The 25357-nt window shown below is 55.0% G+C and overlaps 1 protein-coding gene across 10 annotated transcripts in view; it reads right to left on the bottom strand.

Annotated features, from left to right (window-relative positions):
• The window catches only part of TNRC18 (trinucleotide repeat containing 18), an 85674-nt gene that overhangs the window by 58659 nt on the left and 1658 nt on the right, over positions 1-25357 (bottom strand). For 6 of the 10 annotated variants that reach the window (XM_072943367.1, XM_072943372.1, XM_072943373.1 and 3 more), the window contains exons 2-5: positions 24272-24716; positions 6571-6726; positions 4170-4295; positions 1980-3698 (exon numbers count right to left, since the gene is read on the bottom strand). In XM_072943367.1, the coding sequence (XP_072799468.1) occupies positions 1980-3698; positions 4170-4295; positions 6571-6726; positions 24272-24458 (2188 nt within the window). In that variant the 5' untranslated portion in view covers positions 24459-24716. Of the gene's footprint in view, positions 1-1979; positions 3699-4169; positions 4296-6570; positions 6727-8246; positions 8299-24271; positions 24717-25047; positions 25269-25357 lie in introns of those variants that run through there. The other 4 variants (XM_072943370.1, XM_072943374.1, XM_072943375.1 and 1 more) reach the window with 4 other exon arrangements.

Raw genomic sequence — 25357 nt, 5'->3', positions numbered from 1 at the left:
CGGGATGAACTCTGGAGACCATGAGTCCCAACAGGGGTGTGACATCATATCACATGAGCATCATGCCAGACAAAGGACCCCAAAAGACGTCCAGCCTCCCAGAGAGGCCTTCTGCTCCACACTCCTCACCTACTGAGAGGGCCTGCCTACCTCCCAGCCGGCCACCTCCAAGCCAAGAGCCACCAGCCTCTCCCTCAACCCTAGACTAAAGCAGGAACTCGTGCGAGCCCCCAGGGTCAGAGGATAGGCCTCCCAGGCTCCAGAGGAGCTCCCCACAGAGAAATAGGCTCAGTCAGTCATTCAAGAAACATTTCCTAAGCATCACTTGCTCTGAGCTTTCTGGCCTGATAAAGATCTTCTGCAGCTATGCTGCATGCAGATGGGCGGGGACCAGGGGAGGCCGGGGCGGTCTTCAGCCTTACTGGGTTGTCTGGGAGAGCAGGGCTGGGGCTGTAGGTGGAGGAGGCAGCCAGGACAGGACACAGCACTGGCTGCTCACCGTGGACTGAGGATGAAGCCCAGGCAGGAGTCAGCTTGGGAGGCACAGGAGGACCAGGCCCAGGGAGGGATGGGGATCCAGGAGATGTGTGTCCAAGATGCCTATGTAGCTTATAGGAGGAGCATCTGGGAGACACAGGAAAGGGGACCACAGACAGGAGCCCCGGACATGGTCTTGAGCCAAGCCTGAGCTTGCAGCTGGTCAAGTCCCAGGAGTGAGCTGAGCTGGGGGCAGGGACAGAGACACAGGGAAGAAACCAGCTGCTTGAGTTTGACTGCGAAGAAGTCCCTAGAGAGCAAGGGGCAGTGGGACACAGCCTTCTGGGGCCCTTCCCTCAGCCTGCCAGCCCCATACCACCAGCACACAACCATCGCCTGGGGGATGGGGCGGCCTCAGTGCCTGAGGGGGGACCCTTGGCTCAAGAGTGGGTTCTCTCTGGGCAGATGGAGTCCAGAGTTTCAACAAAAATGCCACAACATCAACTCTCCAAAATCCCAGGAAGGAGTCCAACAGCAAAATACGCAAGGGACAAAAGAAAATGTAAACAATCAACCAAGTCCTGGAAAAACATTCAATTTCACTAGTAATTAAAAGAAACGCACCATTCCTCCCTACTGAGCTTAGTAATTTCTTTTTTAACAATATTAAAACACAATCCTGAGAAATCTAAAATGAAACAGACCATAAACAAGCATATAAAATCCCTAATTACCTAGGAAGTCACAAAGGCACTGAACGTCAAGACCATAGGAATGCTGGGACCCTAGTTTTCATCTATCACACTGGGTCACTCATTCACTCACTTATCAAACACCTACTACGCGCCAGATCCCACGGTAGGTTTTGGGGACACTGAACTAGGTAAGTAAGGCACAGTTACCTCCCTCAAGGGCTTAGAATTGAAAGCTTAAAGCTAGTCTATTCCTAGGAATCTATTCTTAGAAAATGACTCAAAATATCAGGAAGGTGCAATGCACAAAAATATTCAATGCAGCTTGCTAAACACAAAAACATCAGAAAAGGGAAAACTGAAATGCCACCAGGGAATGGCTAAGTGAACCAGGGTGCACGCTCTGGACAGAATAGTAAAGGCCATTAAAAATGATATTTATAAAAAGTTTGCAAAAGCGAGAGGAGCCCACCCATGTGGGAAAAATGCAGGGGCCTGGGATACGGCGCGCGGGGAGCTCTGCAGATGCACAGGAGAGTAAATCTGGGAAAGACGTGAAAATGTTCAGGGGGGTATAAAATATAACGGTCCCTTTCTCCTTTCTCCCTTTTTGCATTTTACACATTTTTCTAAGTGCATAATGGAAAAAGCAATAAACTTCGAAAAGTAGCCACAGCCCACAAGTGGGATAAAAAACAGCACCAGGAAGGCGGGAGAGAGGGCTGGAGGTAGGGAGGAGACAGGTAGAAAGGGAAAGCAAAGGTGAAGGGGGAAGAAAGGGTGAAGGGTGGGAGGGGGACCAGGACTCACCTTTGACATTGCTCAGCGACAGGGAGCGCTCCTGGTCGGCCAACCCAGGCCCCAGCCGGCCACTGCCGCCACTGTCCTTCTGCCGGGCCACAGCCACCGCAATGCCCACGGGCGGATGTCGCACCTCCGCCTCACCCTGGGCACCGGAGCCCTCGCGACCGAAGGCCTTGGCGCTCTCGGGCCTCTCGGGGTCCCGCTTCAGCTGCCGGCCCCCAGCTGCTGCAGGGCCCCCGGGGTGCGGGAGGCGGGTCTGGGCGCGGGGGGCAGCCGTGGGAGCAGGCTCGGGTTTCATGGTGCCCAGGCCTCCGAAGGGACTCTTCTTGCCACAGCCACCAGGGCGCACGGCCACGGCCTCGCGGTTGAAGCTGCCGCTGTATTTAATGAGGCTCTGCATGGCCGAGCCCTCTCCGGGTCCGTGGGCCGCAGCGTGCATGTCGGCGCCCGCACGGGAGCAGGTGGCCGCAGTGCGGGGCAGCGCGCCCCCAGGGTCCAGATAGGCCTTCTTGGAGGCGGCGGCAGCGGCCTCCTCCTCGGCGCGGCTAGCGTGGTGGTGCTGCGCGGCTAGCACGGCCATCTGCGTGGTGGCGAAGTTGCCCAGCTCGAAAGGTTTCCACTTGTGCTCAGGGCCGGCAGGCGGGGGCGGCCGCCCGGGCTCCAGGCCGAAAAGCTTGGCGGCCTGCTGGGAGGCGGCGGCAGGCCCGCGTGGGACGCGCTCACAGGGCCGCGGTTCGACCTCCGGCTTGAGCAACTCCTTGGCGGGGAGGTAGGCCCGGGGGTCTGGGGAGGCGCGCGCTGCCCGCGCAGGTGGGGCCTCAGCAGGCGGCGGCCGCTTGAGGGAGCGGATCACAGAGCTCTTCTCGCGGAGGCTCTCGGGCCGGTCCGGGGGTGGCCGTGGGGACCCGGGTGGGGCCTGCAGGACGCCGGGCCTGCCTGCCTCGCGCTCCCGGGCCCTGGCGTCACGCGCCTGCGACGCGATCTGGATGGGCCCCGGGCGCTCGTCGAAGGCCTCCACGGAAGGCACGAAGGTGGGCGCCACCACGCGGTGCTCGCGGCCTGGCTCCCGTGCGGCCGCCGCGGGGAAGATGGTGTAGACGCCAGCAGGGGCAGGCTGCGGTGCGGCGAAGGACCCGGAGGCGGCGGGGGGCGCGGGGACCGGCGGACCCTTGCTCGGAGGCGGCGGCGGGAGCGGTGAGGGGCAGGGGCAAGGCCCAGGAAGCAGGGCCTCTGCGCGCCGCAGTCGCGCGCTCTCGTCCTGGCGCGCGGCCTCCTTGGCGCCACGGGCCGCCTCGGCCACCAGTGCCGAGAGCCCTGGGTCCCCCGAGCCATTGCAGAGGCTCAGCACCGAGGGCGGCGGCGGGTTCTTGCTCTTGGGCTCGGTGGTGGCCGTGCCCGGCGCTCGCGGGGGTCCGGGCTCGGCCAGGAAGGGAGACAGGCGCTCGGGGAGGCGCGGGGGCCCGCGGTCCTGGCGGCCCTCCGCCCTTGCCTCTTGGGTCAGGTCCACCACGCCGCGCGGCCCTGCAGCCTCTTCGCGGGCCCGCGGGTCCTTCTTGCCGAATAGTGGGGGTGGCTCCCCGCCGCGGCCCGCCCGCTCCTTGGCTGGACCATCCCGAGAAGAGCCTTTGGTCGAGGCTCCTGAGGAGTGGCCGCCTGGGGTCCTGGAGGAGGGCACATGAGAGTGCAGGGCGCCCGGAGCCCCAGGAGCAGGCAGGAAGAAGCCGTCTGCGGAGAAAAAAAAAGCACAGCCCCTGAGCGAGTGCTCCCTTCTGCCGAGTACAGAGCGGAAAGGAGTCCCTGAAGGGTACCCTGGACTCCAGGGCAGGAGGGCCATGCACAGCACAACCCTGTAGAAGGCAGGCTCTGGAAATGGCTAGAACCAAGTTGAAATCTTGCCTTGGCCACCTCTAGCCTTTCTGAGCCTCAGTTTCCTCATCTGTGAAAGGGGGAGAGGCCAGGGTTGAGAGCTACTCAGAGGGCCCAACAGGATGAAATAAGAACAGCACAGTGAAAAGGCACCAGGCTATGGGCGGGCCCAGAGAGCCTGTGGGTGCTCAGGGGCTGGGTCTCAGAAAAGCATCTAAGGCAGGAGCCTTGGACAACACAGCTGGGGTGCTGCCTGGAGTACTGGGTAGTGGTCCCCCCAACCTCATCCCAGAGCTCCCCCCACCAGCCTCCCTACTCCTGCCCTCTGACCTTTCTGGGTATCGAAAATGCTGGGCTGGCCCAGCTGGCTGAGGAGGGGGCTCCCGCTGCTTGGGGGCTCCAGGTGGTTTAGGTGGAGGTAGGATGGGTATAGCCCGCTGGGCAGGTGAGAAAATCCTGGAAGAGAGAAAAGACGCTGGGCTGAAACATCTCCTGCCTCCCACAGGGACCTTCCTTCGACCCTCTCTTCTTGGAAGTAATGTCTCTTGGCTGTCAGCTCCCCCACCCCATGGTGGGAGCCCTGCAGTTTACCGCCAGCTCCTCAGAACAAGGACTGCCCCTCCGAAGCCTGGCACTCAGGCCTCCCTCTATTCCCAGGCAGCCCCCAGAGGCTTGGGCTCTCAAATCCCCCAGGAAGAGAATTATACTGGATCCAACAAAGGGCAATGATGATGATGATGATGATGATGATGAAGATGGCGGTCTAATCACAGACCAAGCCCTTTTAACTGCTTTGCCTTTGTTATTCTCATTTACATTTCAAAGGAAAAACCGTGTGAGTCAGATACTCTTAATATCCCCATTTTACAGATGAGAAAACTGAAGCTCAGAGAGGATCACTTGCCCAAGGTCACACAGCAGAGGAGCCTGGCTTTGAATTGAGGTCACCAGGACTCAACCTCAGCCCAACGTGGACCCAGTTGAGTGGTATACTGGTTTAACTTTGCTGTGTGACCCCAAACAGGTCGCTTGCCTTCTCTGAACCTCAGCCCACCCAGCATCTCCAGCTGCTGGGTCTCCCAGGCATGCGCTGCCAGGAGGAATTAGTCCTGCCGTGGTTCCTCCTAACTTCCCACAACTCCCCACCCCGACCCCACCAGTGATGCCCAGAACCTGGGCCTTACGGGGCACAGAAGACAGGAAGGGTAGTCACCACAGAAAGAAAAAAGAGGCCCAAGATGGTACACGAGGAATGGAGGTCCAAGAGCTGCTCGGCAGGGCCCAGAGGGCCAAGCAGGTGCTGGGGGAGGGAACTGCCTCTCTGCCTGGGCTGTGGGTCCTATAGGACCTCAGGCCTATTGGAGATCCCCAAGGGACTTGGGTCCCGCATGTTCCCACCCAATTGCTCCCTCTGAGGCCAGAGATGCAGGACCTAACCCTGGCCACCCTGGGCCCACACCTTCTCCCACATCACCACCGGATAATGACATTAACAACCACAAAACAATACTGATCAGCTGATACGTTATCTTATTACTGAAATAACACTCCTTTGTAGGCACTGGTCACACTGCTTTCTCATCTGTAAAATGGGCATAATAGTCCCCCCTTCACGGCTTGTTCTAAGGATAAAGTGAGTTCTAGGAAGCAGTGCTTCTTGCACAGGAAGCGTACTGCATGTTTGCTATTGTTACAGTTATTAATAGTGTTTGTTGGCAAAGGAGAAAAGAGAGTCAGGGAGGGCAGAGAAGAACGCTGATGGCACAGTCCCCGGAGACAACTTCTGCTCTCCAGGCCCCTCCAGCCCCCGCGCTAGTGGGCAGAAGCGGGAGGCTCAGATGGGACCCCAGCCCAGAAGGACTGCCCACCATCCCAGACCTAGAGGCAAGATGGCCCCCCTTCCATGTGGGGCACACACATGTCAGGACAATGACAGAAGCACTTGGTGACGCTGGTACAGAGGAAGTGGGGATACGGTGGGCAGCAAAAGGCCCAGGAAAGTCTGAGCCTACAGCAGGCGCTCCCAAGGCCCCGATCTTCCAGGACCCACAGGAGGAAGCAGGAGGGAGCTGGCACCCAGCATCTAAAATCCACCAGAGCTGCAGCTCGGGGAGGAGCTGAGGCTCCCCCAGGCCCATCCCTTCACTGACAGAGGGAAAACTGAGGCTTCAGGGAGGCCCAGGATTTGCTAAGCCAGCAGGAAGCCAGGCCAGCCGAGCCCCCACATTTAAGGGCATCACTGCAGAACGACAATAAGGAAGCCCAACAGCACCCGATCCCACTGCTCCCACAACTACTGACAAGCCGACTGTGCGCCGGGGAGACAGCAGTGAGCAGAACAAATGAGGCCCCGCCCTCAGAGCGCACTCTGGTGGGAAAACGTATTTCACGAAAAAACAGATAAATCTGTCGCCACAACTGAGAGATGGAACGGGGGTCGGGGTAGGTGAGTGTTTGAGCCAAGCCCTGAAGGATGAACAGGAGATAGCCAGTGAGCTGGAGTGAGGGGCTGCAAGCAAAGGGAACAGCTCGTGCAAAGGCCCTGTGACAGCAACAAGAGGACCAGCTGAGCATTGGAAGAACAGCAAGGAGGCCGGATGACCAGGGCTGAGCCCCACTGGCCACAGCGTGGAGAGGCGACTGTGGAGGTGGGGAGGAGTGGGCAGACTTTAGAAGTGCTGGGGACAGTGGCCCAGCGGCCCTTGGCCCGCCCGCCTGGCTCACTCCTTACCTTCATGGGCATGGGCCGCCCACAGCTGCACCATGGGCAGGTTGCTGGGGGTGGGGGAGCGGAAGGAGAGGTCAGAGGGCAGGGGCACCGGGCTCCCATGGGAAGAGGCCGACGGCCCCATCCCGCTGGCCACAAAGCTGCCCAAGAAGGCCTCGCCTGCAGAGAGAAGGGGGGGACTGTCAGGCAGCCAGCAGGCCACCGCTGCCCAGTCCACTGCCCAGAGACCCCCATCTCTCTCCACATCTGGAAGCTGACACGGGCAGGGAGACCACCGAAACCTCCTCGGCCTCACCCAGCCCCTTGGACTCAGGACAGGCAGTTTGAGAAAACTGTCAAGTGAGACCCTAGGTGCCTCCAGGGCACCCAGCACTCTTAGCAGGAGGGCGTTACCATCCCCAGACCCAACAGGGGAATGTTTCTCCCCATCTGCAGATGAAAGCTGAGGCTCAGAGGGGGGCAGGCCTCAAGTCTGAGGCCACAGAGTGAGGAAGTGGACAGGGACTCATGTTCTGAGCTTCTGGACCAGGGAGGACACCCGAGAGTCAAAGAAGGACCCTCAGGGACCCCACAGTAGCCCTGGACAGGCCCAGACCAACCCCTCAGCCAGCCCCGTGAGGGAGGAACCGTGTGCCCATTTAACGGATGAGGAAGCTGAGGCTTGGAGATGAGCAGTGTCTGATCCCACAGGCAGTGATCGAATGCACAGCCAGTAGAGTGCCCCGGAACTATAGAGAACTAGCAAATGAACCCGTGAATGAACGAGAGCAGTGGGCCTGGGAGCTGAGCACCATGCCAGGGAGCTCTGGCCCTGTGGGCCATCCTTCCAGAGAGCAGAACCTCCCAATAGGGTCCCTCAAATGAGGCTGTGGGGCCCGCCTGCTGCCAGGAAGAATAATCAGCATGGCAGGGGCCTGGGTGCAAACCACACCCACCCCAGCCACGCCCACTTGGCCAGGCCCCACCCGCAGCAATGCCTTCTCCTCACTCCCGCCACCCGGGGGGGCTGCCCCTAAGACTCACACACCCCACCCTCCAGGGGCAGACCCTGGCAGGCTCCCAGTTCATAGGCCAGGGGGCGGGCTACAAGACCTGGGCAGGGGGCTTCCCTTACCTGGCCACCGTCTGCGTATGAGCAAAACGGGGCTAATAAGGCCTCCCTTGAGAATTGTGACAGAGGAAGCACACATTTAACAATAATAATAATCACAACAGCAGCAGAGCCCATTCACGGAGAGCCACCAAGCACCAGCTCCGACTGCCCGAGGTAGGAGCCCCCTCATGCCCCGTCAGACAACCTCTCCAAGCCCCTGGGAAGCGGGCACTGTCTGTCTAGCCCAGACTGGGAAGCAACTGCGGGGGGCTCACAGACGATGTGCGGCCCGCAGGGGTCCTGCAGACCCCCACCCAATCTCTGGGTCCCCGGCAGCCCCCCACGCAGGGCCTGCAAACCACAAGTTCTCACTCACCACCTCCTGGAGGGCACAAGAGCCCCCCACATCCACCCACTCCCTTCAGGGTGCTCGCAGGGAAACCAGGACTGCAAGGGGCAGGGCCTCCTTTTTGTTCCTCAAAGCAGAGAGATGGGAGGACACCTTCTGGCCACATGTGCCGTCACCACCCCGACCTAGGTCCAGAGAGATCCTCACACACACTCCAGCCCCACCCCGCCCCCTCACCAGACTCCAGCACCAAGCCCTGGGGACCCAGGGCCATGGCGGCCAGGCAGTCCGTCCATACGGGCCAAGTCCAGGCAGCGGGGCCTCCGGGCCCCCCAGGCCCCAGGCTTCCTCCTTGGCAGGCAGGCGGGTGGACGGCTCCGGAAGCCGGCAGCCAGAGGTTTGCGCAAGGGCTTACATCAGCCGCCAGCTCTTCCTGCCCCGGGCCTTGCGGAAGCCCAGTGGCCCAGGCCTGCCCCTGCCTGGGCTTGTGAAACCCGCCTAGCGGCACCCCAGGCCAGGCAGGGCGTTGGGGCCCGGATGCCACCAACGGCTCCCACCTGCCACAGGGCTCAACGGTGCCCGACCTCCCTCCCCCGGGCCCAGCAGGGGAACTGGTGCCCCGGCCAGACTGCGGGCGGCCAGCCTGTGCCCCGTGAGAGCCCCAGCGGCGTGTGCCTCTGTAAAATGGGCGCACCGCCTCCACCTCACCACCAGGGCCAGAACAACAACACTACAGTGGCATTAATCTACACAACTTCACTGCGCCCACCCCCTCCCCAAACTAGGCTCGGGAAGCAGCAGAGTGACAGATCTCAGAAGCAAATGAGATAAACCTCGGTTGCTGGAACCCCTGCTGCCTGCCTACCCTTCCATCCATGCCAGCTCCCAGGCCTCGTCGTAGACCCCTCCTCACTCATTCCCACCTTGGGCCCTTCCCTGGCCTCCACCTAGGATAACTTGGAAACGTTGATCTGAGTTCCCCTCCAGCAGATTCCCTCCCCAGGGGCAGGACCGGACCGTCAGCCTCGCTTTCTGCCACATCTGAGGTGCCTGGGACCTGGCACACAGCAGGTGTCAACTCTTGGCCTAAGTGACTGCATTGTGTCTGGTCCTCTCAGGGCCAAAGCAGACGGATGTGTGTTAGGATTAGGAGAGAAGGCCCGCAAAGCCCCTGACACCCGAGGACGCACGTGCCACCCAGGGCCGTCCCACCTTGTCCCCCTGGAGTGGAAGATGGGTAGCTGACCCCTCCAGACACATACCACCCGCCAACGTACCTGGCACCCTTTCGCGTGCCTAGGTACGCATCTCCCACCCCTCACATCCTGAGGCCCCAGCAGTGGCCTCCTGGGTTCACCAAGAAGGGAGCAGGCTTTAGGGGAGCCGGGGGGCAGGGACAGTCAGCTGGAGCCCACTGGCCTCTCCCCAGACTTTGCTGGAAATCCTCCAGCACAGACTGCGGTGGGAGGGGTCTCCCTCTCACCACGGGCTGAGCTCGAGGCCCGGCACCCCCGTGGTCCCAGGCCACAACCTAGTTACTAGAGGCCTCCATACCACCCTCCCACCCACACAAGTATCTCAGTCCACGCCTGTCAAAACCTAAAACATAATGTAACCAGAATAAAGTATCATGGTTCACACTCGGAAAGGACACCACCACCCTGCTGGAACCGGGCTTCACTGCTGCGCCTCCACACACTGTCACGTAGATACTCGTGGAATCTTCCCGCCAGCCTTTACAGAGGACAGTCCCAGGCCACACAGCCCTGGGCCGGGGGCAGAGCTGGGGCTGACCCCAAGTCCAGCCACGTAGCCCACACCCCTCTGCAGGCCACCAGGCCCCCCGTGGGAGTGTGTCCCCACTGGCCTGCCCACCTCCTGGACAGACTAGGACCGGGTACATCAGTGACACCCACCAGCCCACAACCGACAGCGTCCACCCCTGTTCTAGACCTTTGCTGGACACCCCAGGAGCCTCAGGCCACTTGTGGCTACTGAGCACTTGAAATGACTGGCTGATGAGACTGAGGAACCACATCTTCAATTTTATTAAATTTTAATTAATTTAGACTTAATTTAGCCACAGTCTGGGCTGAAGGTTCCTCCCTGCTGGAAACTGCAGCAGGGGCAGGGATGGGGCCTCTGACAGGCCAGGCCCTGACCATGGACAGGGCTGTGAGAGAGGGACCCCCAAGGGACAGTGAAAGACAAATCCTGGCCCCAAGGCCCGGGCACTGTGACCCTGGGCAAGGTGCTTCACTCCCGCAGGCTGTGCAGCAGAACAGGGCTATATGCCCCCTCTCCACCCCCAGTCCGGTGTATGCACAGATCAGATGAGTTCACGTCTGTGAAATGCTTTCGTGAAGCCCCACATTATTTATAGTGACACAACCTGGGGCTTGGAGAAGCCCAGCAACTCCTCAAGGTCAGGGTCTGAGAGGGACCATACCTCTACCCAAATTCCATCCGTCCTTCCTTCAAATCAAATTTTCATTTTCAAACTGGAGAACTGCTGGTTGCCTGTTGTGAAGGCACTAAATGCCACTGAAGTGCATGCTTTTCCAACAGTGAACTGTGCAGTATGGGAATTTCACCTCAATTTAAAAAAAAAGGCAGCAACACATAAGCTCCTCTCTCTGCCTCTGAATCTGGAGCTGCATCTCCCCCACTGCCCAGAGTATAGGGGTCTTGTCTCCTCCATTTTACAGACTAAGAAACTGAGGCTCAGAGGGGTCACCAGGCCTGTGCAGCCAAGTCACTCAGCGATGCCACAAGCGCCCCAAGGCCTTAGCTCAGGAATCCCACCACGTGGGGCCCTTATCTCCAGTAGGGCCACGGTCACTGGGACTCTGACTGAGGGAAGCCCCACACACAGGGCCTGGTGCTCGGAAAATGGTCTTCCCCTTCTCTGGACCCCAATGAGAGGGGAAGGGCACTCCAGGTGGGGCAAGAAAGGAGGCACCAAGGCCTGGCTATGGGGCAACGGGATGCTGTCACTGCCTGGGGGAGGGGTCCGGGGTCCCTGAAGGAATATGAGCAGCAAGGAGGCGGGCATGGACATCCTACTCCACCTGGTCTTGGCACCCCCCTACCCCATCTGTGCTCCCCTCCAGCACTGAGCTAACAGGCCCTCCCCTACCTGGAACCCACCAACATCCCAGCCCCACCCAGATGCACCTGGCAGGCCCTACAGAGAGGACAACAGTGAGGCCACCTTGGCCAGCCAATGGAATCTTGCCTCTGTACTGGATGGCGTCATGGGGGATCCTCCTGGAAGCTGACTGTATAATGGGGACCTGACGTCTGGGGGACTTGGATGAGGTCACAATGGGTACAAAGGTCTAATAAACAATGAAGGACTCAGAGGACTTTATCCTAGGCTGGGCTGGAATACGGAACAGCATAGCCCCGCAGGCTGCACCCCAGGGCCTTTGCACCTCAGCCTGGAATCCATTCCTCCCTCCAGATACCGCAAGTTAACTGCATACTTCCAGCTGTATATATCTCACTCCCTTCTCTTACAGCTCCTAGTGACACCAGATGAATGCAGCCTTCCCTAACCAGGGCTATCTTAAACTGCAACCCAGCCCACCCCCCACACCCTTTCCTGAATTATTTTTTTCCACAGTGCTTATCACCACTTATCATACCATATACACATTAGTTCCTTCTTTATTGTAGTTTCTTGTTTATTGTCCCTCTCCACCCTCTGGAACAGGAGCTTTTTCTTGAAAGGGCCAGATAATAAATACTTCAGGTGTTGCAGGCCTATTCTGTCTGCTGAGGAGGAAAAGCAGCCTCAGACAATACTTAAAACTACTGGGCTTTGTTCCAATGAAACCTTATTTACAAAAAACAGGGGGAGGGCCAGATTTGGCCCCAGTGGGCAGACCCCAGCGTTACCATGTAGGTTACTCCATCCCCAGGGCCCCATGCACTATATGTAGTAGGCTCTCGATTAATACTAACAGATGGGAGGGAGGGTGGACAAGGTCACGATCAGCTAGTGCTGAGGGAGGGACAAAGAGAAGCCTTTCCTGGGCCCTACTGCACAGCCGCCATAGGGCTTCAATGATTCAGTTCATCCTGTCTATCCCTCATCAGCTCTGGGAGGGGGGATTCCTGTCCCTTTTACAGACGAGAAAACTGAGGCTCTGACTCCACAGTCTACCCTTTGCCATTCAGCCACACCACCCAGACTCAAGACCCTATTTTCATCTTTTCATTCCCAAAGACCCCCTCCCCAAACCAATACAGAACAAATGTATCTGCCCTTCCTATTTTAAAGTGTTTTGGCCTCACAAAGGACCTGCATCCCTTAAGGTGTCACCAAAGGCTATCAGGGCATCTCATCAACATGATCGGACCAGGATTACTGCCCAAAAAAAGAGCTCGTTCTAGCCCAGAGCAGACATGTGACTTAGCCATTTCTACGACAGCGGCTGAAAAGAGCTTGAGGACCGATGGAAAAATGACCTTCAGATTCCCATACATCCCAAGATTCAGAGATTTCTATAATATCTAAGCCAGATAATGGGTTAATACTCTCCTTTTATATAAAAAAGAGCCTTCTCATTCAATAAGAAATCCAAGCAATTCACAAATAAAGAACCATAAATAATGGCTGAATTCAGTAAAAAGTTATATCGCAAACAAGTATCAGAACAGGGTGCCATCACGTTCATGTATCGAACTAGCATGTTTTTGGTTTGATTGTGGGGAGGGGGAGGTGGGGCCTGAGAAGCCGCACAAAGATGGGGACAGAGCCAGCTCACCCTCAGGTTTTGGAAAACAAATCAGCAGGTTATCCAGGCCCAGACCCACTTCGGAGGGTTCCTCCCAAGGAGGTCACCAAACTTGTGTGGTCAAAGATGTACTTCCTAGGATGCTCACTGCAGCCTAGTGGAGCTGGAGATTTAATGCAATCCCAACCCAAACCCCAGCAGGGGCAGGGGTGGGTGTGGAAACTGAGAAACTGCTGATAAAAGTTACATAGAAATTGAAAGCAGGGATGTTTGCACACCCACGTTCACAGCAGCATTATTCTTATTCATGAGAGCCAAAAGGTAGAAGCAACCCAAGGGTCTACTGGATAAACAAAATGTGGTCTATCTTAGTACAACAAAATATTGTTCAGCCTTAGAAAAAAAAAAGGAACACCTGATCCTACAGGGATGAACCTTGAAGAGATGATGTTAAGCGCAATAAGCCAGGTGCAGAAGGTCAACTATTGTTACGATTGCACTTCTATGAGGTCCCAGGAGGAGTCAAATTCCTAGAGACAGAAAGTAGAAGGAGGGGGACCAGAGGCTGGGTGGGGGGGTGGTGAGTGTTTAATGGGGACAGAGTTTAAATCTGGGAAGATGGGGATATTCTGGAGGTGGATGGTGGTGACGGTTACACAACCCAGTCAATGTGCTTAATGTCACCGAACAGTACATGTAAAAATGGTTATAGTGGTAAATTTATGTTCTTATGGATTTTTCCAGTTAAAGGAAAAAATTACAGAAACACAAAAAGTCAAAAATAGCCAAGGTAACTTTGAAAATGAATGTAGAGAAAGGATGGTCTTTTCAGTAAACACAGCTGGTCAGCATGGACACCCATATGGGGAAAGCCCTGAATCTTAACCCCCCTACTTCACACTATACAGAAAAATCAATTTCAGGCGCATTGCAGATCCACACGGACAAGGCAAAAGCTTCTAGAAGAAAACACTGGAAAATTCCTTCATGACCAAAGGCAGGCAAAGCTTTCTTAAAGACCATATCAAAGGCACTAACCATAAAGATCAAACTGATACACTGAGGTGTATTAAATGTACTGCGAATCAGTAAGAAAAAGACAGATACCTCGGTGTAAAAACGGACGGGATTCAACAAGAAGGAGGCAGATAAGGACATCCAAGTGGCCGGGAAACCCATGACAAGGTACTCAGCGTCTTAGACTGTAAATCAAAATTAGAAAATAACCCAAATGTCCAACAGGAGCCGGATAAACACACTGGGACATTCTCGTCCGAGGGAAGCCCTTCAGCAAAAAGGAACTACAACCACAGCAATCGGGGCAGGAGGCATCTCACGACCTCAGCCGCAAGGGAACACACTAGACGCCTGCCTGTGAAGAGACCGTTCGGAGGGCTAGTGGGTTAAGCCAGGACCGGGGTCACCCTGGGGCAGGGTGACAGAACAGGACACCTGGTTCTTTCTTTCTCAACCTGGTTGGTTCCATTTGGGAAAAAAATAATGGAGCTGTACATCTGTGATCTGGGCTTATCTCTGTGTGCACCTAAAACCCCAATTTACAAAAAATTCTTTCACAAATTGGGGGCAGAGGGAGTCCAATCTGAACACAAGCATGGAAAATATTATATTTGGGGTAATTTTCATAGAACTGTCACACTGACAAAATTGGCCAAAACCAAAACAAGTAAGTAAATTTTTTTAAATGAGATAGGAAGGAAAAAGGGAAGGAAAAGCAAGATTTGTATTAATACCAACTCTCCCCAGCCCCAGGCTTTCTCACCAGGTAGCTCTGCTCTGGCCCCTAAAGCCCTCACTTCCTGGCTATGTGACCTTGGGAAGGTGACACAACTTCTCTGAGCCTTACTTTCCTCTAAAGTAAAACAGAAGGGCAGGACTGCTTCTTGGCACTCTCCTCTCTGGAAGGAAGACAGACAAGAAAGGCTGAGGGACACAATTAGAGGGTGGGGTGGTGGGTGGGCGGCTTACCCTGCACAGTCTTGGTGATGTGACTTGGCCACAGCACCTGTGGCCACTGCCAGCGTCCCCAAGCTCCCATCCCTGCGGAACACGTGGCTGAGACTCTTGCGCTGCAGAGATTCCTCCAAACCAAGCAAAGGCTCAGGAACCACAGGCCAGATTAACTGGCTCCTGCCCCGCCCCCCCAGGAGGGGATGGGTCCAGCCAGGCCTGGGGACTGGCCCCGGGGGGAGGCAGGAGGGGCTTTATTCCTCTCGCTCCTTCATCCAGCCTAAGCGCTACCTCCAACCTCCCTCCCATCTGCTGGAGCCAGCCCTGACGGCTCAGATCCCAACAGGCACCCTTCAGCCATCCCAGAGTTCCCAGCTCCTCCCCGGCAGAGGTCACAGCGTGAGAAGCAACCTGGGTTTAACTCTGGTCCTTCCCCCACCCCAGAATCTGGGCCCCCTGCAGGCTGAGACTTTACCTCGCTCAGACCAGACGCCCATCCTACAAAGTAGGTGCTCAAATCTAAATAAAAGGGCATCCCAAAGCAGCTGAGAGCGGTCAAGGCCTCGTCCCTGCCAATGATATGCAAATGCATCCACCCCAGCCTCGCCCTGGGGCTCCAGACTTCTCAATTCTAAAGCAATTACAGAGGATTTCCCCACTGATTTCTCTTCCCCTCAACAGAAGACTAGGCCTAGAGGAAGTAGAGGCAGGAACGGAGGGAGGGCCTTCTAGGAACTCTGGGGCAAAAGCCAGGCAGCACTTGAGAGGGGAGGGCGGAGGCAGAGAGCAACCAGGTGTCCGGGGCACACAGGCCAGGGAAAGGGCTGCAGCTGGGTCCCAGAGTGGTGGCGGAGAGATCTCTCGTAACACATCCTTTCCCAAATGCCAGGACCTCACGAAAAACACAGGAACACAGTTTAAAAAGGGAAAAGTTTACTGGGGAACCATGGAGCCCTTGAGGGTCTGGGGCTAGATTCTCGGGGTTAGTGTGGGGACCAAAATGAAAATGTTATCTGACTACAAATCTTCATCCTTAAAAGGTACCCTCTTAGAAGAAAAGCTATCAGGTTTAAACTCCCTGTAGGTAGGAAACAGGACTTCTGTCTGGGAGACTGAGGAAGGCAGAAAGGAAGACTTCCAGACAGATTCAGAAAGTTCCACCTCAGTCAACAAGTCCCACCCTTGGATCCCCAGTGCCATCACCTTATTAGTGCCTCTTTCTTAAATAGGAAGAGACACCAGAGAACCAATCACCGGATACCCAAGGAAGTCTCCAACATGAAAGACTCAGAGGAACAGAGACTATGCATGAGGGAAGAAAACTCCAGGAAAAAAATACGTAATTAATATTCTCCAAGTGATGAGAACTAATGTATTCATGAAACAAGAACAGGATGCTATTAAAAAAAAAAAAGCGAGGAACACCCAGATTATAAGAAAGAGCTCCCTAGATATTAAAAATATGACCACCTAATTTAAAAATCACATTGCAGGTTTAGAAGACACAGTTGAGAATGTCTCCTAGAAAGCAGAAGAAACAAAGAGATGGAAAATAGAAAAGGAAGTCAAAGAAAAGTAGATGATTGGTTCAAGAGATCAAGTATCTAATAGGAACACGAGAGAGAACAGTGAAAATGATGGGAAGGAAATTATAAAATACCAATAATATTGAAAGTAATTCAAAGAGTCCCCATACAAACTGTAAAATGTAAACATTACTCGTTTTACAAAAGAGAAAACTGAAGCATAGAGGATTAGGTAACGTGCGGCTCGCAAGTGGAGGAACACAGTATATGAATCTCAGGGCCCATGCTCTTAACTATTAAGCGGCTCTAAAAGATTTTAAGCATTTGTAAAGGGGGGGTGGTTCACTTAAAAAGATCAAGTATCAAAATAACATCACACCTTCAATAGCTGCATTAGAATTTAGAAGGTGATGTTGCATTTCCTTCTAATTATTTCCCAAATGTGAAGGTAAAATAATCATTTTCAGGGATACTAGGCCTCAAAAAAAGTCTGCCTTCTGTGCACTCTTTCACAGAAAGCTACTGCAAGATATGCTCCACCAAAACAAGGAAGTAAAGCAGGAAAAAGGAAAGCATGAGAATCAGGAACCGGGGGATGCAAAACAGCAGAGTTTAGGAAGGGAATGTGAAGGATGATGGCCGAAGCACCAGACAAACCAGACTAGAGCAGAAAGATGGAAAATTGCAGGAAGGAAATCTCCAACAAAAGGAGGCAGCTCACCCAACAGCTCTAAGCAATTGAAAAGTATACCGAGATTAGAAGATAGTGATTCTGATTCTAAGAATCCCCCACAAACTGGGGGGGGGGGGGGCAGTGAATAACTTTAGGAAATAAAGAAATAAACTGTATTATACCTGGCTCAAATTTGACCAATATTTACTATGTCCAAGCCATAATAATAAAGCTGGTTTACACAAAACTGTATTTCACATATACTGGGAGGACAGAGGAAACAGAAATCGGGGCAGGGGTGAGGTAACAACAACAGTAAACATTTTACTAAGTGCTTATTATAGTCCAGATACTGTTCTAAATGCTTTACATGTATCAACAATTTAATCCTTCCAACAATCTCATAGACACTATTATTATCCCCCATTTTTCAGATAAGAAAACCAAGGTATGAGAGATAAAGACCTTGCCTACAGTCTCGTGCTAATAAAGGGGAGAGTCAAGATGCAAACTTGGGCAGTCTATGCAAAATCCTCTTCTATCGAAGTCAGAAAAGAACCTCAAAATTTGAAAAATAACTAGCAGTAGAAGCAGGATATTACAGAGAAATATAGATGAAAAACCCAAAAGGAAAAACTGGGGGGAGGGCATAGCTCAAGCAGTAGAGTGGCATGCTTAGCATGCACAAGGTCCTGGGTTCAATCCCTGTACCTCCTCTAAAAATAAGTAAAACTTATTACCTCCTCCTGCCAAAAAAAAAAAAAAGGAAAAACCAAGAGAATTAAAACTGGGCATCAGGAATGGGGAGACAGGAGGTAAGGGACGCTGGCTCTCTTCATAACCCTTCCAACACTATCTGACTTTTAAAATGATATGTAACTTTTACCTTCAAGTTTGTATGAAGCATAAAGCAGACGTGTACACTTTTACTGGGTGAATTTTACGGTGGGAGTTTTCCTCAGTAAAGCTTAAAACAAATGAAGAAAAAAACTTTAAAATGCACACACAATTAGATACCACTACTTACTCACCAGAATGAACAGGCTTTAAAGCACTGACACCACCACGTGTTGGGAGGACAGGGAAGCTGCCACTGGGATGGGAACGCACACACTCACAGCTACGAAAGCTGAAATCTACACACAGTGTCTAGGACTGGAAGTGACGGGTCACAGAGTGTGCGTAGATTTCAGCTTTCATAGCTGTGAGGGTACATCCAAAGAAATGCGTACCTATGTGCACCACAAGGCCACATTCAACACCAGCACTATCCACAGCAAACACCGGAAACAACCAAAAGGTCCCTCAACAGAAGAGCGCGTAGACTGCATGCACTGTGTTCAGTGCAGTGGAATACCACCCAAGAAACCAATACTGCCTCACACCTTAGATACCGACCAACCTGACACAGTGTTGAGTGGAAATAGCCAGAAACCAAAAAAGGACCCACTGCACGATTCCATTTATAGAAAGTTCAAAAATAGGCAAACCTAGATAAACGAGTTTATACTGTACAGCACAGGAGACTATATTCAATATCTTGTAGTAAGTTATGGTAAAAATGAATATATGTATGTTCCTATGTGACTAAAGTATTGTGTTGTACACCAGAAATTGACACAACATTGTAAACTGACTATACTTTAATAGAAATATTTTTAAGAAAAGAAAAGAAAATAGGCAAACCTAATCTAAGAGAAATAAGAATGATGTTGGGGCGTGGGGTGGATCGTGACCAGGAGAGAGCAGTAGGTACCCCCTGGATACAGGAAACGTTCTGATCTTGAGCAGGCAGTAACATGCTAGTAGTGACATGGGTGTTTTGTAAAACCGCAATGTATTGAACTCAAGAGTGAAACATTTACACACACACACACACACACACACACACACACAAAATGAGAAAAATTAAAAAGAGGAGTCCTGCTTAGGACCCTGAAGTCTAAGGAGCCTGTGGACCAGATAAAGGGGTTAAATACGCAATTCCAGAGGCCCTCAGACAGGACCAGATTAGAGCAAGGGATTCATGAGTCATCGGTTAATGACAATTGCAATTACAGCCATCACTTTTACTGTAACTTCTGCAGAAAGCTATTCCCGCGCTAGGCACCTAGCTGGTACTTGCTCAAACTCCACAATAACCGAATGAATTCAGTACCACTAAGGGAACCATTTCAGAGATAAGAAAATCGAGGCTTAGAGTCATCACACCCCCAGTAAGTGGAGGAGCAAGATCTAAACTCGGGCCATCTGACCTCAGCCCCTAGGCCCTCCTGCCTCCAGCAGCTATCTGGAGATCGCGTGATAGAACCTCTCAGCTTGTGCATGACGGCCCGGTGTGGGCAAAATTGTTAGTGAGAGTATGTGAAGTAGATTTATCACTTTCATTAGCTCATGAAGGAACCTGGGATACAGAGGGTAAATGCATTCACAGCCTGCAAAGGTGGGGAGGAGCGTCTGTGATTCCCACCAAATGGCCTTGACCTCCTCCAAAGTCAGAGGCCAGGTCTCTATGGGCAGCTAGTGTGGCAAGGACCGTAGCCCTGAGGGCCAAGGCTGACCACTGGCTGGGACTCCCCGCAGCCACTGGGGAGGCCCACCTGACAGCAGCTCCTGATGGTCCCTTCAAAAGCTGGGAAGTAAAGGACAGGGGAGGTCCAGAATGGGGGTAGAGTCTAGGTGAAAGACAGAGCTCCTAGTGACCCAGTGGCAGTGAAATGAAATCAGACCAGTCCACGGTGGGAGTCAAGAACACCCCAAGCTGGCCACATCCGAATCAAGAATGCCCAATCACTACCGTCTCCTCATATCTGTTCCTCCCCGTCCCTCCAAAAGTAGCACCAACCCAAAATCCACGTGTTGTCCTCCTTATCTGCCCCTCCACTATCTTAGCAGCACCACCTCCACAAGGCACCAAACCCTGGCCACCTCCAGCCCCGCTCCCTGGTCACTATCACCTGCCTGACAGCCTCCTCACCGCAGACTAGTTCCCTGCCTCTCTCCCGTCCACCAGACAGTCTCCAGCCGGCAATCCAGACTAATTCTGTTAAATGCCTATTTGGAAATAATTTCAAACTCAGAGAAAAGTCTGAAACAGTACAACTAACAAAGAATCCAGCTGCCACATGACCCTCCCTAGGTCTGGCAATTGTGAAGTGCTTTCTCACTGCACGTGTTATTTGAAGTCATCTGATTTATCGTTGTCTCCCATGTCTATAAATTATAGATCTTGTTTTTTTCTCTTCCTGAGCCATTTCTGAGATTAAGTTGCAGAGGGCACATCCCCGGCCCCTCAACATTTCAGTGCTCTTACTTCCGAAGAGCAAGGACGCTCTCTTACGTAACCTCACTGTGGTTATCAACTTCATGAAACGTGATATTGATTTGATGCTATCGGCTAATCTACAGTCCATATTCCAATTTCGTCAATTGCCCCAGTGATGTCTTTTAGTGCAATTTCTTCCCTGATCCAAGATCCAATCGACGGCCATATACAGCCTGGCCTTTTGTTGTCACATTTTTCTTTTAGTTTCCTTTAATCAGGGACAGTTTTCAGCCTTCCTTTGTCTTTGCATGCCATTGAAATTTTTTTAAGAGTCCAGACTAGTTCTGTAAAAATGTCCCTCAGTTTGAGTCACTCCCTCCATTTAAAACCCTCCACTGCTTTCTCATTCCTCACAGTTGGAAATTCCAAGACCTAGTTACTGGCCTTCAGGGACCTGCAGGGTCCCACTCCCCTCCCCCCAGCTCTGGCCATTCTCAGGGCTCACAGCCCCTCACCACTTCTGCCCAAAAGGACCCTCGGCATTTTCTTTCCTTCATAGCCTGTATCTCTCTAAAATGACCTCCTTTGCTGGTTTCTGTTTACTGCCTGACTTATGTCACGTGGATGGGAGAGCCAAAGAGGGCAAAGAGTTTTGTGTTTGGTCACTGCTGATTCCCAGGGCACCCAGAGGCACTTGGAAATCCTCTGCTGAGCAAATGAAGAAGCGAGGAAAGAAGAGAGTGCTGGGGTTGAGAGCTAAAGAATCAGGGGGTTCAGAGAGCCATGGGGCTGCCGAGGCCCTTCCAGAGTCTAGTTCCTCCCCCAGGCCTCCCTTGTGCCTCTGCCAAGAGGAGGATGCACCCAGCAAATCTCCCTTATCTTGGGGATCGCATCTCTCCACCAGCCAGTCCTACTGATTAATCTTTTTAAATCAATCCGGTAGGCTGACGGGCTGGATTCCAGAGATAGAGCTGATCAGGCCCTGGAGAAAGCCCTTGGCCCACTATTGTCCACTGGCCAGTCCAAAGTGCAGGGCCCCCCATTCTGATCCTGGATTCCCACCCCCCATGCACATATTCTCCACGGTGTAGGGGCAGGGAAAATAAACATCCAAGTACAAAATCCTGCTAATAGATCTTTAATTGCAACGGTGAGAAGAACTGACTCCAGGCCTCCCAACCCCAGAACAGAGGGGTAAGTCTCCTAGGTGCTTGTCACTTACTTGTCTGTTTCACAGACTGCTGTGAGCATTTAGGGCTCACATACATGCCTATCAATGCCCAAGGTGATGGGAAAGATAACCCAGACCCTTTGTCCCAAACCCTATTTATTCTGGATTTCACCTCCTCTTCTGCAGAGGAAGGAGCCACCCCTCTTGGCCTAGTGAAATCAGACGTATAAGGCATCTCCTCCAGAAGGCTCTCACTCCCAGCAACCCCCCTGTCCAAACCTGCCTGAGTAGGGGTCCCAGCCACCACCCCTCAGGCAGGGTCCCTGCAAACTTATGAGCTCTCCCCAGGCAGCTCCCTCTGCCTAGGTGAGCTGGATCCACCTGGAGCTCCCGCCCACGCTGTTGTCCAGAGGTAATTCAGCCTCTCACTCTAGCGCTGTGTGACCTCGGGCAAATAGCTCAGCCTCTCCAGGTTTCCCAGTACAAAAATAAACAAATAAAGATGAGGCTGATAAAGCTGGCGAGACTTAGGGAGCCGACAGCCAAGGTGAAGCATATTATAAAGAGAAAATTTAGCACCTGCACCCCCGCAAGAAAGGGGGGGGCTGGGTTGAGGAATTTGTAATCCGGCCCCACCCCAAGCAGTGAATGGGGAGCAGTTCCCCACCTTCTGGCTAATGGGATTAGCACAAGGCTGGGCTCTGGGTGTAGGCCTGGGCTCCCCAGGTCTCACCGAGGCCATTCAGGGTGCGGGGAACAAGAGGCAGCGTCAGCCCGCCACTATTCCCTCCTGCGTGAGCACGGCCCAAGGGGCTGCCTCCGCGCCCTTCCCGGGCAACGAGCGCTTCCCGCGCGGGTCTGCTATTTCCTCCATGACCTCAGCTGCCAAGCACGCAGAACTCAGGCAGTTCCTAAAGCAGAAGGTGTCCCGACAGGCCTCTGCGGCCACCTCCCGCTGGACTTCCTCGTCATGCCTGCCCCTCCTCAAGTCCGTTCGCCCCCCGATCTCAGCCTCTGCATCTCCCTAATGGGCAAGTTAGGTCTGGCTGCTGCGGTTGCACTCAGCGCGGCCCTGGCACGGTGCGCGCACGGAGAGGCCCCCTTGAGTAGTGGCTGTTTTCCCCGCTTTTGATTAGAACACTTGGCCGCTGCCAGGCCCGAGCCAGATTGAAGATTGGGAGTCCGCGTTGCCCTCTCCCAGACTCTCAGAGGCCGAGTAACGGCTCCGCCAGGAGAGAAGACCCAGGGTCTGACTCCTAAGCCTTAGAACCCTGCCACCTCCCCAGGCGGAGCCTAGTGACCCATGAGTGCAAAGGCAAAAAACTACTGCACCCTCCGGCGGCGGCGCGCAAAAGGGGACAGCTTAAGTGTCCCTTTGTACCCCAGGGCCGCCCCCAACTCTTCCTCTAGGGTCTCCGGCACCCTCCCTCCTTGGCAGCGCACCACTTGGAAGAAAATCCTAGCCCTCATCGGGGCCACCAGGGCAGAATGAGGCCCGAAGCCCCCCGGGGGACGCGCGCGCGCGCCCCAAGGCCACGACCCGGTCCTCGCACCCCAGCAGGCGGGGTCTTCGCGCTCCGGGCCCCCGCTCGCGCCCCTCCCCCGCCTGGCGCCTCACAAAGGTCCTTTGTCCCGCCGAGCCCCGGGACTCCGGTTCCTGAAAAGTTGTAAGAGAAAAAATCAGAGAGGTAAAAACAGCCAGCGCTGCCGAGCGAGCAGGGTCGATGGGGCAGGGCTAAGGCGGCTGCTGCGGCCAGAGGTGTCCCCTCCGAGACCCCAAGGCCAAGGGAGTATCGGGGACTCTCGGAGAAATCACACAAATCCTAGACTACACTTTATGTGGGAGAGGTGGATTTTTAAAAAGTCGAAGCGTGGTACGCCAGGCACAGAAGCTGGAGGCAGCCTGGGAGGAGAGACCGGGTCTCCAGCGGCGGCGGAAGGCAGGTCGGCAGGCCCCCGCGTCTCCCTTCCCACCTAGCCGGACTGGAGCAGCCGAGGCCCGCCGGGGGCAAGCTCCTCCCTCCCCAGTGAGGACCCCACCGAGCCTGGGCAGCCCCTCTCGGGGAATGGTAGAAGCCAGCGGGCCTTCTCGGCCACCTCCTCCCGCAGCTCTGTGTCAGACCCAGGGTGTTCCCTCCGCGAATCCGCTCCCGCGCTGCTTCCTTCTCCTAGCTTCGGGATGGCGGCAGCTGTGTCTGCATCCCCACTGCGCCGCGCGCCCGCCTTCCCGCCGGAAAACAAGAGGGCCCCATGGCCAGGGTTGCTACCCTCCTCCCGGGGTATGGGTCCTGCCACCACGGTTCTCTTCCCCGGGGGATGAGGGGTCTCCCGAGGGCCGTCGCCCACCCGCCGGAGCCGCGTTCCCAGGGCTGGGGTTTCCGTCCTCCCGCACCCGCAGGCGCCCAGACTGGATGGAAACCCTGCACGAAAGAGGAGAAGCTAAAGACGGAACCCAGGCCCACAGCGCCCAAAAGGACATTTGCCAAGAACAGTATTCCAGCTCTGGGAGCAGATGTCTCAAAGGGTATGGAGCTGGTTTGTTCTTTTCTCGCCCAGACTTTGAAAACTCCAACCCAGGCTCGAGCCGCAGGGGCCCAGGGTTTGGAACCGACCCTGGTGGCTCCGATTTCGGCAGACTCGAGCGCCTTGGGAGAGCCTCGAAAGCCGGGGAAAGCAGCTAAGCCACGCACCCCTCTCCACCAGGCGTTCCAGACTGGCCTCTGCCCCGTGCCCAGGGGTCTTTTCGCCCCGGGAGCTGAGTCGGCCCGCACCCCATGGACCGGCCGAAGGACAGGGAGGCGCAGACCCCCACTGCGAACTCCGGCGTAGGGGAACAGTCTTAGTAGCTCTCCCAAGCCTCCCGCCCAGGATCCGGAGGGGACAAGAGTGGGCGGGCACAGCGCAGGGCACTTACCCGGGTGCGGGTGGAGGTTAAGGCCGGCCATGTACTTCCCGGGTGGCAGCGGGCCGGGCAAGCCTGAGGCAGGCAGGCGTCCGGCCGTGGCCGCGCCCACGCGGTGGCTGTCCATGGCCAGGCCAGACAGCAGCGGCGGCGGGGGGCCGTGCACGGACCGCGGGGGCCCGAAGTCTCGGCCATCCATCCTCCGCGGGAGTGCCGCGGCCAGACCCCCACCCGGCCCGCAGGCCTCGTTCAGTGGGACCTAAAAGTTCGGCCTCGGCGTAGTCCCAGAATCCTCGGGCGGCGGGGGCTCCGCGGCGGGCATGGCGGCGGCGGCGGCGGCGGCGGCCTGCGGGGCTTGCGCTCGGTGGCGGGCCCGCGGCCCGAGGAGCACAGACGGCCAGCGATGGAACCCCTCCGGGCGTCCAGGCGGAGCTGCGCGAAGCGGCGCACAAGGCGTCTTGGCGGGGAGAGGAGACCGGCCGGGGAAGAAACAGAACAGGGGGAAAGAAAAAGAGGGGGGGGGAAATAAGTTCAGAAAATCATCTTGCTGTTCGGGGTCGGGGGCTGCCGATCTGGTGGCCAGAAATGAAATGGGGAGTAGCCCCTTTTCCATAAAAAGTAAAATTCCATGCTCCTTCCTCTGGCGGCTTCTGGGTCACGGGGACCAGGCTCAAAAAGTGGCCGGTGGCGCGATGCGCCCGAGCCCGGACTCTGCCTCGGCGGCTCATGGGTGCTCCCGAAAAGTGGGAAAGGCCCCTCGGCTTTGCCCGGAGCGCATCAATACAAACCTCCGAAGAGTGCTGGACGACTGGGCGTCACATGCTCCTGGGTTTCAAACGATGAAACCTTTCCCTGAGCAGTTCGAAAACTCTCCCTAAACACTGTGTCACTATCTGATCCGTAAAGTTTAATATTTAACCTTTGGGGGCCCTTGGCTCCCTTTTCTGAGTTTGGTTCCCCTGAGCTCGCCCTGAGACGCAGAATTAGTTTTTTCGAGAGAGAGGGTGCTATGTGCGTTTATTATTTTTGAAGAGATTCGTCGCCCCCTCCCACCGCCCGCCTCCGGCCACTGCGAGTCGCAAAGTCTAAGTCCGAGGA

This window comes from Vicugna pacos, chromosome 18 (genome assembly GCF_048564905.1).
Source record: "Vicugna pacos chromosome 18, VicPac4, whole genome shotgun sequence".
In the NCBI taxonomy this organism is placed as follows: domain Eukaryota; kingdom Metazoa; phylum Chordata; class Mammalia; order Artiodactyla; family Camelidae; genus Vicugna; species Vicugna pacos.
This window is presented reverse-complemented; position numbering and strand designations above follow the sequence as displayed.